General features: G+C 45.7%; 1 protein-coding gene across 1 annotated transcript in view; it reads left to right on the top strand.

The window, feature by feature from the left end:
- Nucleotides 1-18,807, top strand: part of LOC141079984 (uncharacterized) — a 53,196-nt gene that overhangs the window by 17,639 nt on the left and 16,750 nt on the right. Inside the window, exons 2-5 of the mRNA XM_073565416.1 lie at nt 7,465-7,614; nt 7,744-7,923; nt 8,006-8,129; nt 8,213-8,310. Coding sequence (XP_073421517.1) covers nt 7,465-7,614; nt 7,744-7,923; nt 8,006-8,129; nt 8,213-8,310 — 552 coding nt within the window. The remainder of the gene's footprint in view (nt 1-7,464; nt 7,615-7,743; nt 7,924-8,005; nt 8,130-8,212; nt 8,311-18,807) is intronic.

The raw sequence follows: 18,807 nt of genomic DNA, 5'->3' as shown, positions 1-18,807 counted from the left end.
TCACTATAAAGCCTGGGCCTCATTATACAGCTGTACAGGGGTCTAATGAAGGCTTTTTAGCCCTTTCCTCAGACTGTAGCTCCTGGTAACAGGCCCTCACTCCTGTCCTTTCACTATAAAGCCTGGGCCTCATTATACAGCTGTACAGGGGTCTAGTGAAGGCTTTTTAGCCCTTTCCTCAGACTGTAGCTCCTGGGCACAGGCCCTCACTCCTGTCCCTTCACTATAAAGCCTGGGCCTCATTATACAGCTGTACAGGGGTCTAGTGAAGGCTTTTTAGCCCTTTCCTCAGACTGTAGCTCCTGGGCACAGGCCCTCAATCCTGTCCCTTCACTATAAAGCCTGGGCCTCATTATACAGCTGTACAGGGGTCTAGTGAAGGCTTTCTAGCCCTTTCCTCAGACTGTAGCTCCTGGGCACAGGCCCTCACTCCTGTCCCTTCACTATAAAGCCTGGGCCTCATTATACAGCTGTACAGGGGTCTAGTGAAGGCTTTTTAGCCCTTTCCTCAGACTGTAGCTCCTGGGCACAGGCCCTCACTCCTGTCCCTTCACTGTAAAGCCTGGGCCTCATTATACAGCTGTACAGGGGTCTAGTGAAGACTTTTTAGCTCTTTCCTCAGACTGTAGCTCCTGGGAACAGACCCTCACTCCTGGCCTTTCACTATAAAGCCTTGGCTTCATTATACAGCTGTACAGGGGTCTAGTGAAGGCTTTTTAGCCCTTTCCTCAGACTGTAGCTCCTGAGAACAGGCCCTCACTCCTGTCCCTTCACTATAAAGCCTGAGTCTCATTATACAGCTGTACAGGGGTCTAGTGAAGGCTTTTTAGCCCTTTCCTCAGACTAGCTCCTGGGCACAGGCCCTCACTCCTGTCCCTTCACTATAAAGCCTGGGCCTCATTATACAGCTGCACAGGGGTCTAGTGAAGGCTTTTTAGCCCTTTCCTCAGACTGTAGCTCCTGGGATCAGACCCTCGCTCCTGTCCTTTCACTATAAAGCCTCTGCCTCATTATACAGCTGTACAGGGGTCTAATGAAGGCTTTTAAGCCCTTTCCTCAGACTGTAGCTCCTGGGATCAGGCCCTCACTCCTGTCCTTTCACTATAAAGCCTGGGCCTCATTATACAGCTGTACATGGGTCTAATGAAGGCTTTTTAGCCCTTTCCTCAGACTGTAGCTCCTTGGCACAGGCCCTCACTCCTGTCCCTTCACTATAAAGCCTGGGCCTCATTATACAGCTGTACAGGGGTCTAATGAAGGCTTTTTAGCCCTTTCCTCAGACTGTAGCTCCTGGGATCAGGCCCTCACTCCTGTCCTTTCACTATAAAGCCTGGGCCTCATTATACAGCTGTACAGGGGTCTAATGAAGGCTTTTTAGCCCTTTCCTCAGACTGTAGCTCCTGGGAACAGGTCCTCACTCCTGTCCTTTCACTATAAAGCCTGTCCCTCATTATACAGCTGTACAGGGGTCTAGTGAAGGCTTTTTAGCCCTTTCCTCAGACTGTAGCTCCTGGGCACAGGCCCTCACTCCTGTCCCTTCACTATAAAGCCTGGGCCTCATTATACAGCTGTACAGGGGTCTAGTGAAGGCTTTTTAGCCCTTTCCTCAGACTGTAGCTCCTGGGCACAGGCCCTCACTCCTGTCCCTTCACTATAAAGCCTGGGCCTCATTATACAGCTGTACAGGGGTCTAGTGAAGGCTTTTTAGCCCTTTCCTCAGACTGTAGCTCCTGGGCACAGGCCCTCACTCCTGTCCCTTCACTATAAAGCCTGGGCCTCATTATACAGCTGTACAGTGGTCTAGTGAAGGCTTTTTAGCCCTTTCCTCAGACTGTAGCTCCTGGGCACAGGCCCTCACTCCTGTCCCTTCACTATAAAGCCTGGGCCTCATTATACAGCTGTACAGGGGTCTAGTGAAGACTTTTTAGCTCTTTCCTCAGACTGTAGCTCCTGGGCACAGGCCCTCACTCCTGTCCCTTCACTATAAAGCCTGGGCCTCATTATACAGCTGCACAGGGGTCTAGTGAAGGCTTTTTAGCCCTTTCCTCAGACTGTAGCTCCTGGGATCAGACCCTCACTCCTGTCCTTTCACTATAAAGCCTCTGCCTCATTATACAGCTGTACAGGGGTCTAATGAAGGCTTTTAAGCCCTTTCCTCAGACTGTAGCTCCTGGGATCAGGCCCTCACTCCTGTCCTTTCACTATAAAGCCTGGGCCTCATTATACAGCTGTACAGGGGTCTAATGAAGGCTTTTTAGCCCTTTCCTCAGATTGTAGCTCCTGGGCACAGGTCCTCACTCCTGTCCTTTCACTATAAAGCCTGTCCCTCATTATACAGCTGTACAGGGGTCTAGTGAAGGCTTTTTAGCTCTTTCCTCAGACTGTAGCTCCTGGGCACAGGCCCTCACTCCTGTCCCTTCACTATAAAGGCTGGGCCTCATTATACAGCTGTACAGGGGTCTACTGAAGGCTTTTTAGCTCTTTCCTCAGACTGTAGCTCCTGGGCACAGGCCCTCACTCCTGTCCCTTCACTATAAAGCCTGGGTCTCATTATGCAGCTGTGCAGGGGTCTAGTGAAGGCTTTTTAGCCCTTTCCTCAGACTGTAGCTCCTGGGAACAGGCCTTCACTCCTGTCCTTTCACTATAAAGCCTGGGCCTCATTATACAGCTGTACAGGGATCTAGTGAAGGCTTTTTAGCCCTTTCCTCAGTCTGTAGCTCTTGGGATCAGGCCCTCAATCCTGTCCCTTCACTATAAAGCCTGGGTCTCATTATGCAGCTGTGCAGGGGTCTAGTGAAGGCTTTTTAGCCCTTTCCTCAGACTGTAGCTCCTGGGAACAGGCCCTCACTCCTGTCCCTTCACTATAAAGCCTGGGCCTCATTATACAGCTGTACAGGGGTCTAGTGAAGGCTTTTTAGCCCTTTCCTCAGACTGTAGCTCCTCGGCACAGACCCTCACTCCTGTCCCTTCACTATAAAGCCTGGGTCTCATTATACAGCTGTACAGGGGTCTAGTGAAGGCTTTTTAGCCCTTTCCTCAGACTGTAGCTCCTGGGAACAGGCCCTCACTCCTGTCCCTTCACTATAAAGCCTGGGTCTCATTTTACAGCTGTACAGGGGTCTAGTGAAGGCTTTTTAGCCCTTTCCACAGACTGTAGCTCCTCGGCACAGACCCTCACTCCTGTCCCTTCACTATAAAGCCTGGGCCTCATTATACAGCTGTACAGGGGTCTAGTGAAGGCTTTTTAGCCCTTTCCTCAGACTGTAGCTCCTCGGCACAGACCCTCACTCCTGTCCCTTCACTATAAAGCCTGGGTCTCATTATACAGCTGTACAGGGGTCTAGTGAAGGCTTTTTAGCCCTTTCCTCAGACTGTAGCTCCTGGGAACAGGCCCTCACTCCTGTCCCTTCACTATAAAGCCTGGGTCTCATTTTACAGCTGTAACGGGGTCTAGTGAAGGCTTTTTAGCCCTTTCCTCAGACTGTAGCTCCTGGGAACAGGCCCTCACTCCTGTCCCTTCACTATAAAGCCTGGGCCTCATTATACAGCTGTACAGGGGTCTAGTGAAAGCTTTTTAGCCCTTTCCTCAGACTGTAGCTCCTGGGAACAGGCCCTCACTCCTGTCCCTTCACTATAAAGCCTGAGTCTCATTATACAGCTGTACAGGGGTCTAGTGAAGGCTTTTTAGCCCTTTCCTCAGACTGTAGCTCCTGGGCACAGGCCCTCACTCCTGTCCCTTCACTATAAAGCCTGGGCCTCATTATACAGCTGTACAGGGGTCTAGTGAAGGCTTTTTAGCCCTTTCCTCAGACTATAGTTCCTGGGCACAGGCCCTCACTCCTGTCCCTTCACTATAAAGCCTGGGCCTCATTATACAGCTGTACAGGGATCTAGTGAAGGCTTTTTAGCCCTTTCCTCAGACTGTAGCTCCTGGGCACAGGCCCTCACTCCTGTCCCTTCACTATAAAGCCTGGGCCTCATTATACAGCTGTACAGGGGTGTAGTGAAGGCTTTTTAGCCCTTTCCTCAGACTGTAGCTCCTGGTCACAATGTGATCTCACCATAACCCTAACAAGCTAATTGAGTTGTGAAATCTTGGTCAAAATTATCTCAGTGCACAAATCTCCAAGGGTGCCCATAGTTTTGCATCGCCCCTTTTTCTTTTTTGCATTTATGAAATTGTAAAATATGTCTCTCTATATATATATTTTATAATTATTATTTTTGCCTAAAATACAAAGGCCATGTGTCATCTTAGAGGTTCGGCCTTTTAGAGATCATTTCATCTTCATCTTACTACTGCTCACAATAACAGTCATTTTGACCCGGGGCGCCCACACTTTTACATGCCACTGTCAATGCTTCATCCCGCTGGTGCTCAATATTTAATAGGGTCTCGCTATTAAACTTAATGAAAAGTTTGGTGAGTTTCTTTGAGCTGTTATTACTAGAGATGAGCGAATATCGTCGGAGAAGTTGTTATTGGCTAATATCACTTACCGAATAGCTGCATCGGGACCCCGGATCCCTGGAGCGTTCCCGATAATCAGCTGCATGTGTCGCCCTCCATGCAGGTGCTGTGACTATCACACAGCGCGACACACGCAGCTGATTATCGGGAGCGCTCCAGCACACTGAGTCCTGCACACACTGAGGCCCCTGATCATGTGACCCCTGACTCCTCCCCTCCTGTGACCTCATCACAGGTCCTGTGCACAGAGCAGCCATATATGTGGCGGACACTCCTGGATCTTCTGCTTTTTGGGCCGGTTCCTCCTGTGAGTCCTATTAATCCTTTCGCTCCCTGTATTCTCCTTTCTGACAGGACAATATCTGAATTTGGACAGTGTGACAGGAATTTAAGCAATGTGGAAGGAAAAAATGACAATTCTACTTTTTTCCTAACAAAAATGTGACTTTAGCCCCAAAATTGGCAGCGTAACAAATCCTTATTCCCCCACTGTAGTTTGTAGACTCCATATACAGATCCCTTAAGTGCGAAAAGAGCTGAATTCCCCACTTAAGTTATTGCATTTTGGAAATTGCCCCCATTGGGAATTTATCTCCAGGTAAAGGCACAATTGTGTCTCCATGGGGGTTGTGCTCACAGCCCAACATCGTGTGGCCTCCAAAGAAATGCCACCCCGCACCATTACTGACCACTGCCAAACCGGTCATGCTGAAGGATGTTGCAGGCAGCAGATCGCTCTCCACGGCGTCTCCAGACTCTGTCACGGCTGTCACATGTGCTCAGTGTGAACCTGCTTCCATCTGTGAAGAGCACAGGGCACCAGTGGCGAATTTCCCAATCTTGGTGTTCTGTGCCAAATGCCAAGCGTCCTGTACGGTGTTGAACTGTGAGCACAACCCCCATCTGTGGACGTCGGTCCCTCAGACCATCCTCATGGAGTCGGTTTCTAACCGTTTGTGCAGACACATGAACATTTGTCGCCTGCTGAAGATCATTTTGCAGGGCTCTGGCAGTGCTCCTCCTGTTCCTCCTTCCACAAATGCAGAGGTAGAGGTCCTGCTGCTGGGTTGTTGCCCTCATACGGCCCCCTCCACATCTCCTGGTGTACTGGCCTGTCTCCTGGTAGTGCCTCCAGCCTCTGGACACTATGCTGACAGACACAGCAAACTTTCTTGTCACAGCTCGCATTGATGTGCCATCCTGGATGAGCTGCACTACCTGAGCCACTTGTGTGGGTTATAGAGTCCGTCTCATGCTACCACGAGTATGAAAGCACAACCAACATTCAAAAGTGACCAAAACATCAGCCAGAAAGCATTGGTACTGAGATATGGTCTGTGGTCCCCACCTGCAGAACCACTCCTTTATTGAGGGTGTCTTGATAATTGCCAATAATTTCCATCTGTTGTCTATTCCATTTGCACAACAGCATGTGAAATTGATTGTCAGTCAGTATTGCTTCCTAAGTGGACAGTTTGGTTTCACAGAAGTTTGATTTACTTGGAGTTATATTCTGTTGTTTAAGTGTTCCCTTTATTTTTTTGAACAGTGTATATAGATAGAGAGATTTTTTTTTCTTTGCGTTGGAGGGTCCAATTCCAGCTATTGCTGTGGGATCTGTGATTTCTATCTACTCCACTGTGTACAGGATAATAGAGTATAATAAAGTAGTTATGGACGTGACGTAACTAACATTGTGCAGTGACTCTGCTTTCCATATAGTGATGGATATTTCTTGTTGCTGAAACTGTGATTTTTTTCCACTTTAAACCTTTTTTAAACCCCTCTGATCAGTGCGATCATACAACATACAAGCCTCTGATGGCTCCGGTGATGCCCTGTACTACTGTAGTGCCGTGTATCATCACTGCCTGTCAGTGTAATACTAACGGCCCCATACATATGAGATCAGAGTTGGCTGATCGGTCATTTGGCAGACGGCGATCTCTCCCGACTCCCCCATACACACAAATATTCCAGCTTTCCTGTGGTCTGTATGAGAGAGTCGCCTCCAGACTCCTCTAGAGGAGGATTATCTACAGGAAGAACAAACGGATTATCCTCTGAAATTCAGGATGCCGGATCCTTCTCTGCCCTGACATCATCTGTCTGGAGTCCCCCAAATACATGATATGGTCGGTCAGACCCCCCGAAATCAGTGCTTTCATGGAGCTTTAGTGTAATGTGTATGGGGCATTATAAGGTAACTTATTGGATGCTGCCTCTGGCCCTGTGTCAAATATAGCGTGGCACAACCACAAGGTGCACAAGTAGGTTACGCAGACCAGAGTGAATAATAAAATAACTTGGCACTCAACTGAATGATCCTTTGCAAATTAATTTTAAACATTTTAGTATCGGCTTTTTCTGGAGTTTTTCTTGTAATATAGGAAAGCCTAAGGCCAGAAATAAACCCCATAAATCACTGTACATGGAGACTTTGGGATCAGATCATTTCTGTCCGTTGTGTTTGTGGAAGCAAAAAATCTTTTCTAAAAGCCTCAAACTTCTGTGTGTGACTCAGAGCTGAGATCTAACGTGATAGAAGATTCCAGTGCGGGGAAGACGGGAAACCTTCATATAGACGGCCGGTGGAGAATGGAGGCAGTGACCGACTCTGGCCAAATCTGTCTCTAGAGCCGCAGTAGAAGATGAAGATGTCGTCCTCATCATGAAGGAGTTAATTCTCATGTCGCGTGTAATGAATATCTCCTGCAGTATTGCTAATGCCGATTCCAGTGTCGGTAATGAGACGAGAATTAGCGTTATGGAAGATGAGTCTATGAGGAACGTGTTCAGCTGCCGACTCCGAGGAGGAAACTGCTTGTTGTCTGTGGCCTAAATATATAGGTTTTATTAGTAGATGTCAGGGAAGAAAACTAAACCCTGTAAGATAATAAATCTCCTCATATGTTTCCCTTATTATCTCTAGTAATTGTATTATTACACAGGATTTTTATGGTGTTACATCGGATCATCTTCTTCTCATTCAGGTCTCTACAATATCGGATCCTCTCAGTGAAGATCTTCTACAGAAGAGAATTTTCCTGATTTCCCCATCAAGGATGGATATGGACAGAGACAAGATGGCGGAGAGGATGTTACACCTCACCCTAGAGATCCTCTTCCGTCTCACTGGAGAGGTGAGAGATTCTGATGACGTCACATTACATCATTCTTATCTCTGGGAATAACAGATGGACAGAACTGGAGAGGTGAGGACTCTGGAAATGTCTGTAGTGAGATTTATTAATGTGTCTCTCCATAACCAGGATTACACAGTGGTGAAGAAGACCTCTAGTGATCGCTGTCAGGACCCTGTGTCTGAGGGATGTGGGAGACCCCTGAGCCCAATCACGGGGCCTCCACCTCACCCCCTGATCCATGAGGACATCAATGACCAGAAGATCCTAGAACTCATCTACAAGATGATTGAGCTGCTGACTGGAGAGGTGACACTGCTGGGAATGCTGGGACATTATACAGTAACACTATGAAGGGATCGGGGGATGACGGTATCATTGTATGTGTCAGGTTCCTATAAGGTGTCAGGATGTCGCTGTCTATTTCTCCATGGAGGAGTGGGAGTATTTTGAAGGTCACAAAGATCTCTACAAGAACGTCATAATGGAGGTTCCCCAGCCCCTCACATCACCAGGTAATAGACAGGACTAAATACACACGGCCTATAATTATCTGTATGTAGAGAATGAATTCAGTCCCTGTATGTGTTTCCTCCAGATCTATCCAGTAAGAGCACAACACCAGAGAGATGTCCCCGTCCTCTTCTTCCACAGGACTGTAACCAAGAAGATCCCAGTGTTCCTCAGCATCATCAGGTAGATGACAGATATTTCTTGTTGCTGAAACTGTGATATTTTTTCCACTTTAAACCATTTTTAAACCCCTCTGATCAGTGCGATCATACAACATACAAGCCTCTGATGGCTCCGGTGATGCCCTGTACTACTGTAGTGCCGTGTATCATCACTGCCTGTCAGTGTAGTTGGGTCGCCCTCCCAGGGCTGGCGGGGTACTCAGTACCGGGCCCGATGAGCTTCAATGGGAGATGTCACGGCAGCTGGGACCTGGCCCGTGGCCCTGGGCGCGCATTGTAAAGAGGGAATGTGTTCAGTGTGCTTCTGATAGTTACAGTTTATGAATGAATGATTCGTGACTAGTATTGAGCATTCCGATACTGCAAATATCGGGTATCGGCCGATATTTGCTGTATCGGAATTCCGATACCGAGTACCAATATTTTTTCAATATCGGATACCGCAATTGGAAGTCCCCATAATGCAATGAGCCACTGTTGTGGCTGTGATTGGCTGCTGAAATGATGTCATCATGATGCGCGGTCTGTGCGCATCATGATGCGCGGTCTGTGTGGGCCTTCCGGTGGTCTGTGCGGGCCTCTCGGGGGTCTGTGCGGGCCTCTCGGGGGTCTGTACGGGCCTCTCGGGGGTCTGTACGGGCCTGATGGGGTCCGTGCGCGCCTGCCGGGGGTCTGTACGTGCCTCTCGGGGGACTGTACGGGCCTGCCGGGGGTCTGTACCGGCTGCCGGGGGTCTGTGTAGACTGCCGGTGGTCTGTGCGGGCCTCCCAGGGGTTGTGTGTGTGTGCAGGCATTGTCCGATGGGACTACAAGTCCCATCGGGCTATGCCTGCTACAATGACAGTGATTGACACATTAGCCAATGATGGGACAGTAGTAGTCCCATCATCCGGCTAATGTGTTGAATGTAAAAAAAAAAAAAACATACTACATGCATACTACATATATACTACATTCATACAACATACATATATACTACATACATACTACATATATACTACATTCATACAATATACATACATACTACATACATACTAAATATATACTACATTCATACAATATACATATATACTACATACATACTACATATATACTACATTCATACAACATACATACATACTACATATATACTACATTCATACGACATACATACATACTACATACATGCTACATATATACTACATTCATACAACATACATATATACTACATACATGCTACATACATACTACATTCATACAACATACATATATACTACATACATGCTACATACATACTACATTCATACAACATACATACTACATACATATATACTACATTCATACAACATACTGTACATACATACTACATATATACTGCATTCATACAACATACTGTACATACATACTATATATATACTACATTCATACAACATACATATATACTACATACATACATACTACATTCATACAACATACATTCATTCATACAACATACATACATACTACATACTTACTACATACAATACATTTATACATTCATACAATACATACATGCTACATATATACAACATACATACTACATATATACTACATTCATACAACATACATACATACTACATACTTACAGCATACATACTACATACATACTACATACAACATACATACATACAATACATTCATACATTCATACAATACATACATACTACATATATACAACATACATACTACATATATACAACATTCATACAACATACATACTGCATACATATATACTACATTCATACAACATACATACATACTACATACTTACTACATACATGCAACATACATACAATACATTCATACAATACATACATACTACATATATACTACATTCATACAACATACATACATACTACATACATGCTACAGACATACAACATAAATACTACATACATACTGCATACATACTACATACAATACATTCATACAATACATACATACTACATGTATACTACATTCATACAACATACATACATACTACATACATACAACATGATACAGACATACAACATACTACATACATACTACATACAATACATTCATACATACTACATATATACTACATTCATACAACATACATACATACTACATACATACAACATGCTACAGACATACAACATACATACTTCATACAATACATTCATACAATACATACATATAGACATACAGTACATATAACATAGAGTACTTACTTACCATTACTTGTCACATTGTTCCCCAAAGCCAGTGTCATCTATGGAAAAAATTAGAAAAGAACAAACAAGCGATATACTCCCTGATCCGCAGAAATCCACGAGTGAGTGTCCCACGCCGATTTCCCGTGGAGAACAGCAGCATCAGCTGATGTGACCGCTCTCTAGGGGCTTTAATAATCCAATGACGGGAGGTAGGTATCCTTCCGCACTGTATTCCTCCGCCACTGTAAAAAAAATAGTCCCTAGTCTCACTTTTGGCATTGCTGTGTGAGAAAGTTCCCACGCAGCTTTTGCCATAAAGTGAGACTAGGGACTATTTTTTTTTACAGTGGCGGAGGAATACAGTGCGGACGGTACCTACCTCCCGTCATTGGATTCCTGGAGCCCCCTGGAGAGCGGTCGCATCAGCTGATGCTGCTGTTCTCCACAGGAAATCGGCGTGGGACCCTCGTGGATTTCTGCGGATCAGGGAGTATATCGCTTGTTTGTTATTTTCTAATTTTTTCCATAGATGACACTGGCTTCGGGGAACAAAGTGACAAGTGATGGTGAGTATGTACTCTATGTTATATGTACTGTATGTCTATATGTATGTATTGTATGAATGTATTGTATGTAGTATGTATGTTGTATGTCTAGCATGTTGTATGTATGTATGTATGTATGTTTGTTGTATGTATGTCTGTAGCATGTTGTATGTATGTAGTATGTTGTATGAATGTAGTATGTATGTATTGTATGAATGTATGAATGTATTGTATGTAGTATGTATGTAGTATATATGTTGCATGTTGTATGTAGTATGTATGTAGTATGTTGTATGAATGTAGTATGTATGTATTGTATGAATGTATTGTATGTAGTATGTATGTTGTATGTATGTAGTATGTACTATGTATGAATGTAGTATGTATGTTGTATGTATGTAGTATGTATGCATGTAGTATGTATGTATGTTGTATGAATGTTGTATATATGTAGTATGTATGTAGTATGTATCTATGTTGTATGAATGTAGTATATATGAAGTATGTAGTATGTATGTATGTTGTATGAATGTTGTATATATGTATGTATGTTGTATGAATGTTGTATATATGTATGTATGTTGTATGAATGTAGTATATATGAAGTATGTATGTAGTATATATGTTGTGTGAATGTAGTATATATGAAGTATGTATGTAGTATGTATGTATGTTGTATGAATGCAGTATACGGTATATGAAGTATGCATGTAGTATGTATGTAGTATGTATAAATGTTGTATATATGTAGTATGTATGTATGTTGTATGAATGTAGTATATATGAAGTATGTATGTAGTATGTATGTTGTATGAATGTTGTATATATGTAGTATGTATGTAGTATGTATAAATGTTGTATATATGTAGTATGTATGTATGTTGTATGAATGTAGTATATATGAAGTATGTATGTAGTATGTATGTTGTATGAATGTTGTATATATGTAGTATGCATGTAGTATGTCTGTATGTTGTATTAATGTAGTATATATGAAGTATGCATGTAGTATGTAGTATGTATGTTGTATTAATGTAGTATATATGAAGTATGTATGTATGTATGTTGTATGAATGTTGTATATATGTAGTATGTCTGTAGTATGTATGTAGTATGTATGTTTTTTATTTTTTACCTTCAACACATTAGCCGGATGATGGGACTACTACTGTCCCATCATTGGCTAATGTGTCAATCACTGTCATTTTAGCAGTCATAGCCCGATGGGACTTGTAGTCCCATCGGACGATGCCTGCACATACTCACAACCCCCGGCAGGCCCGCACAGACCCCCGGCAGGCCCGCACAGACCGCCGGAAGGCCCGTACAGACCCCCGAGAGGCCCGCACAGACCGCCGGAAGGCCCGCACAGACCCCCATCAGACCCGTACAGACCCCCGAGAGGCCCGCACAGACCGCCGGAAGGCCGCACAGACCCCCGTCAGGCCCGTACAGACCCCCAAGAGGCCCATACAGACCCCGCCCGCCCACACAGACACGCACAGTGTCTGCCCACGCACCGCCCACACTCTTCCCCCCTCCCGAACTGGATGTACAAGGAAAGAAAGGGGCTTTTTTAATTCCGATATTTATGTCCCATTGACTTGAATGGGACTTCCGGTATCGGAATCGGCGATACCGATACTTTTTTGGGTATCGGGCCGATCCAATCCGATCCAATATTTCTGTATATCGGATGGTATCGCTCAACACTATTCGTGACGCCACCTGTGGTGTTCGGCAATGAAGATGTTAAGCCGACGCTGCAGACAGATCCTCTGGGACAGATGGTGTGGTGCAGCAATGATGTAATAGCCCTCAACAGGCAGGGCTGTAGTCCAAGGGCAGTGTAGGTGAAGTGACACGTAGATGGTGCAGTGTCAGGCGCGAGGGATGTAGCAGTGCTGAGCAGGTGGACGCAGGAATAAGTGGAGGACACCAGGGAATGTAGTTCCAAAGCTTTACTCACAGTCTGTTGTGGTACAAGGGCCTGCATCCGTGCTGTCCTCTGGGTCAGGAGCTCAGCCAACTTCCAGGCAAGATGAAGTACTCCTTTCCAACACTCCGCCAACATATGCCTTTTCTGAACGTCTCCCTTGTTGCGCCTATAGTGAAGTACTCACAGTACTGAGTTACACTGGAGTTCCTCCTGTCAGATGTTCCTATGAACTCTACTTGTACGGCAGACAGCTAGTAGCCTGCTTCGGGGACTCCTTACTACCTAGTCCCGGCTCACTCACGATGCAAGTCTTGGGTAGGAATAAAGTGGTGACAACTACTATTCCGCCGGTGTCTGCAGCAGGACCATTAGTATCCATACAACCTCGGGGACCGGACCCCGGCCTTGCGCTGTGAACTTGGGAAGGCTTCTCCTCTAACCCTAATCCTTAGTCCTCCTCTCCTTACGTTCCGTACAATCCTTTCCTTCTCATGGAGATTCAGGCTTTCTATAATGTCTCTTTCCTGTGCCAGCGGACCCAGGTCACTGAGGTCGGCTGCAGCACTTCCTTCCATCCATCCCACTCCGGGGATCTTCTCTCCTCCTCTGACTCTGTCAGACTGACCAAATCCTAAACTCTTCCCGCTCTTTTGAGTGCAAACTAAACTCCACCCGCCTCCCAGCACGTTTCGTGTTCCAAGCAGGGAGCCACCAAAGGGTGCTTTGCTACACTACTTTGTGGTGTGGGGGTGCCGGTGTTGGAGTGTGGTCAGGTGTCTCCACCTTACCTGGATAGTGGGGTACCACACCTCAGGAGGAGGTGCAGTACCTCTGTGGCGACTGAACCCTCAGGGTCGCCACATAATACTAACGGCCCCATACACATGAGATCAGAGTTGGCTGAACAGTCATTTGGCAGACAGCGATCTCTCCCGACTCCCCCATACACACAAATATTCCAGCTTTCCTGTGGTCTGTATGAGAGAGTCGCCTCCAGACTCCTCTAGAGGAGGATTATCTACAGGAAGAACAGACGGATAATCCTCTGAAATTCAGGATGCCAGATCCTTCTCTGCCCTGACATCATCTGTCGGGAGGCCCCCAAATACATTATATGGTCGGCCAATCCCCCGAAATCAGTGCTTTCATGTAACTTTAGCCTAATGTGTATGGGGGTGTTATAAGGTAACTTATTGGACGCTGCCTCTGGCCCGGCCTAATAGACCTTCATACATTGCAGCCCAGACCCCATTATTAGGCATGTAAGTATCGCAGTAACTAGGCCGCCCCATACTATCGAGTACTTGGAGGCGGGGGGCATTCAGCCAAACTCTGTCACACCTTCTTAGATGTCATGTTTGCTTTTCAGGGTTTTTGTTGCAGCCCCTCCTGTGCTGTCCCTGCGGTGTACATCTATGTTCTGGGGCAAAAAAGAGTTAATTTCTTTTTAATAAATGTTTAACATGTCAAAAATTATAAAATGTGTCTTCTGCTTTTTTGTTATTTTTTTCTTCTTACAAGAATTGTTGTAGCCAATTTTCTTTAGAAACATTTTAATATCGGCTTTTTCTGGAGTTTTTCTTGTAATATAGGAAAGTCTAAGGCCAGAAATAAACCCCATAAATCACTGTACATGGAGACTTTGGGATCAGATCATTTCTGTCCGTTGTGTTTGTGGAAACAAAAAATCTTTTCTAAAAGCCTCAAACTTCTGTGTGTGACTCAGAGCTGAGATCTAACGGGATAGAAGATTCCAGTGCGGGGAAGACGGGAAACCTTCATATAGACGGCCGGTGGGGATGGAGGCAGTGACCGACTCTGGCCAAATCTGTCTCTAGAGCCATAGTAGAAGATGAAGATGTCGTCCTCATCATGAAGGAGTTATTTCTCATGTCGCGTGTAATGAATATCTCCTGCAGTATTACTAATGCCGATTCCAGTGTCGGTAATGAGACGAGAATTAGCGTTATGGAAGATGAGTCTATGAGGAACGTGTTCAGCTGCCGACTCCGAGGAGGAAACTGCTTGTTGTCTGTGGCCTAAATATATAGGTTTTATTAGTAGATAAAATAATAATAATAATCTTTATTTATGTAGCGCCAAAATATTCTGCAGTGCTTTACAGTTTAACAGTTTCAAAACACAAGTCATAAGTAACAACGTTAACAATACAATAATTAAAGTAAAATCAGCCGCCCCTGCTGGTGAGAGCTTACAATCTACAATGAGGTGGGGGAGATACAAAGTACAGGTGTGTATTTACAATGATGTATTTACAATGATGGTCCAGCCATCTTGAGAAGGTGGGGGACAGAGATAGTGAATGGGCTACATATTCACACTTGCACATAAAATGACTTTGATTAGTGAACGTGATAGGCTGCTCTGAATAGATGTGTTTTGAGAGAGGGCTTAAAACTGTGCAAATTGTGGATAGTCCTAATTTCTTGGGGTAGAGCATTCCAGAGTATTGGCGCAGCGCTGGAGAATTCTTGGAGTCGGGAGTGGGAGGCGCGGATTAGTGCAGAGGTTAGTTGAAAGTCTTTTGCAGAGCGCAGCGGTCGGCTAGCCCGATAGACGGAAATGAGGGAGGAGATGTAGGGGGGTGCCGCACTGTGGAGAGCTTTGTGGGTGAGAACAAGTACTTTGAATTGGACCCTATAATGAATGGGCAGCCAATGTAAGGACTGGCGAAGAGCGGACGCGTCCGAGTACCGATTAGCCAGATAGATGACCCTGGCTGCTGCATTAAGTATGGACTGGAGAGGGGAAAGTCGAGTAGCGGGGAGGCCAATTAATAGGGCATTGCAGTAGTCCAGGCGGGAATGGATCAGAGTGACAATGAGGGTTTTTTTTGTTTCCCTGGTGAGAAAAGGGCGGATTCTAGAGATGTTCTTTAGGTGTAAGTGGCAAGAGCGGGCAAGAGATTGTATATGGGATGTGAAGGAGAGGTTGGTGTCAAACATAACACCCAGACAGTGCGCCTGCTGCCGGGGTGTTATTATGGTGCCACCCACGGAGAGGGAAATGACAGATTTAGGGAGGTTAGTAGATGGCGGGAGCAGAAGAAGTTCAGGTTTTGAGAGGTTAAGTTTCAGATAGAGAGCGGACATGATGTTGGAGACTGCGGACAGTCTGTCACTGGCATTCTGTTGTACAGCGGGGGTAAGGTCAGGGGATGACGTATATAGTTGTGTATCATCAGCATAAAGATGGTACTGAAAGCCAAATCTGCTGATGGTCTGTCCAATTGGGGCCGTGTAGAGAGAGAAGAGAAGGGGGCCAAGGACTGAGCCCTGAGGTACCCCGACAGCGAGAGGAAGAGGAGATAACGTGGAGCCAGCAAACAAAACACTGAAGGAGCGGTCAGAGAGATAGGAAGAGAACCAGGAGAGAGAGATTTCCTTAATGCCTAGTGACTGGAGCCTATGGAGTAGGAAACGGTGGTCAACAGTGTCGAAAGCTGCAGAAAGGTCAAGAAGAATGAGCAGAGAGTGTTCACCGTTACATTTTGCTGTCAGAAAGTCATTGGTCACTTCGATGAGTGCAGTTTCAGTCGAATGTAGGGGTCGGAAGCCAGACTGTGAAGGGTCTAGGAGGGAGTGAGGGGAGAGGTAACGGGTAAGGCAGCAGTAGACTAGTTGCTCCAAGAGTTTAGAGATGAAGGGGAGATTGGAGACTGGTCTGTAGTTGTTTGTGCATCATGGGTCGAGAGCAGGTTTCTTTAATAATGGAAGAATGATAGAGTGTTTGAAGGAGGTTGGGAAAATGCCTGAGGAGAGGGAGAGATTAAAGATTGTAGTTAGGTGAGTTGTGATGACTGGAGAGAGAGACTGGAGGAGTTGTGAGGGAATGGGGTCGGTAGTGCATGTAGTTGGGCTAGAAGAAGAGAGGAGTCTGGAGACTTCTTCTTCTGTGATGGGATCAAATGTGGAAAGTGAGCCAGGGGAAATGCAATTAGGGATGGGAGTCACAGCACTTGGTGGTTGGGAGCGGATGTCCTGACGGATATTATCTATTTTCTCTATAAAATGGGAGGCCAGGTCATCAGCACAAATGTCTGTGATAGGGGCTTGTGCTTTTGGCCAGAGGAGGGAGTGAAAAGTGTCAAAAAGTTTCTTGGGGTTGTTGGCTAGTGAGGAGATCAGGGTGGTGAAGTAGGTCTGTTTGGCGAGGTGAAGGGCAGCGTTATAGGTTCTTAACATAAATTTGAAGTGGATGAAGTCTTCTGGTGTGCGGGTTTTTCTCCGTCAGCGTTCAGCACTCCTAGAGCATCGCTGGAGAAATTGAGTTTGCGATGTGAGCCAGGGCTGTTTTACTCTGTGTTTGGAGGTTTTGAGGGTGAGGGGCGCTACCTGGTCAAGGGTGGTTGTAAGAGTGTGTTGTAGTGATGAACAGCCAGATTAGGACAGGAAAAAGAGGAGATTGGGATAGGGAAGATTGTAGGGAGTCTGAAAGTGTCTGAGGGTTAATGGCTTGTAGATTTCTGAATGTTTGATAGGTAGGAGTGTGCTGGGGTGGGCGAGGATTTGTGAGCGTGAAGGAGAGAATATTGTGGTCAGAGAGGGGAAGTGGTGAGTTATTTAGGTAGGAGATTGAGCAAAGCCGGACAAAGACCAGGTCAAGGGTGTTACCGTCTTTGTGTGTCTCAGAGGTTGAGCGCTGTGAGAGGCTGAGAGAGGTGGTTAGTGATAGAAGCTGGGATGCAGATGTGGAAGTAGGGCTGTTAATGGGGATGTTGAAGTCTCCCAGGATAAGAGTTGGTAGTTCTGAGGACATGAAGTGCGGCAGACAGGCTGAAAAGTGGTCAAGGACGTGTGTTATGAATGAGTCACCGGAGGAGGAGAAAACAAAAATACAAGCTAAGTCCAGAAAACCGGAGAAGTTGGTAACTAGCGGATTGCAGACCCCTGATCCTATTCACCACAACTAACAGTAGCCGTGGGGGGTTCCTACGGTGGTCCTAGACCCCTCGTCACAGCCGGAGAGCAAAATAAGCCTAAAGAAAGAAAGGGGAAATCTAAACTGCCCCAGAGCAGACCCCAAAGCAATAGACAGCCCCCAACATGTATTGTCGGTGAAAAACAGATGAAAATACAAACGCAGACAGAAAGACAGGCTGAGCAAATGATGGGGCCCAACTAACTAGATAGGAAAGGACAGAAAAGATGCTGGCTGCAATCTGCAAAAAACCTACCAAAAATGTCCCAACAGTCTGATAGGAAAAAAGGCCCTGAAGTCACTAGACTTCAAAAACTCTATATCAGCACTCAGGTATATTCTGAAAACAGAGCAAATAGATCAACTGATCAGAGACAAAAATGGAATTCAGCCAGTCCCAACCAGGACTGGCTGAATATAAACACTAAGGAAACCAGACAAAATCTCATGGAATAATAGCAGGGCAAAAACTTAGCTTTTAGTAGACAGGAACTAAACTGGATGCCAGAACTCAGAGCAGAAAGGATCACCAGCAACCCTGCAGGGCGTTGGCTGCCTTATATTCACTCAGAGATTCTGGATGTCCAATCACACTCCACCTGTTCAGATGACAGGTTCTTCCCATCCAACTCAATTTCACTACTTCCCTTCACCAGCAGAGGGAATTCATCAGACATCACAGGTGAAGGGGAAAATGAACTCACAACAGTACCTCCCCCTTGAGGAGGGGTCACCGAACCCTCATCCACGCCACCAGGGCGATCAGGATGGGCCCGATGAAAAGCACGAACCAATCTTTCGGCATGAATATCGGATGCAGGGACCCAAGAATTATCCTCCTGGCCATAACCCTTCCACTTAACCAAATACTGGAG

The sequence above is a fragment of the Dendrobates tinctorius genome, unplaced genomic scaffold, assembly GCF_039654945.1.
Source record: "Dendrobates tinctorius isolate UK_male_01 unplaced genomic scaffold, ASM3965494v1 ptg000728l, whole genome shotgun sequence".
NCBI lineage: Eukaryota > Metazoa > Chordata > Amphibia > Anura > Dendrobatidae > Dendrobates > Dendrobates tinctorius.
The sequence above is the reverse complement of the archived record's forward strand: the minus strand, read 5'-3'. Positions and strand labels throughout refer to the sequence as shown.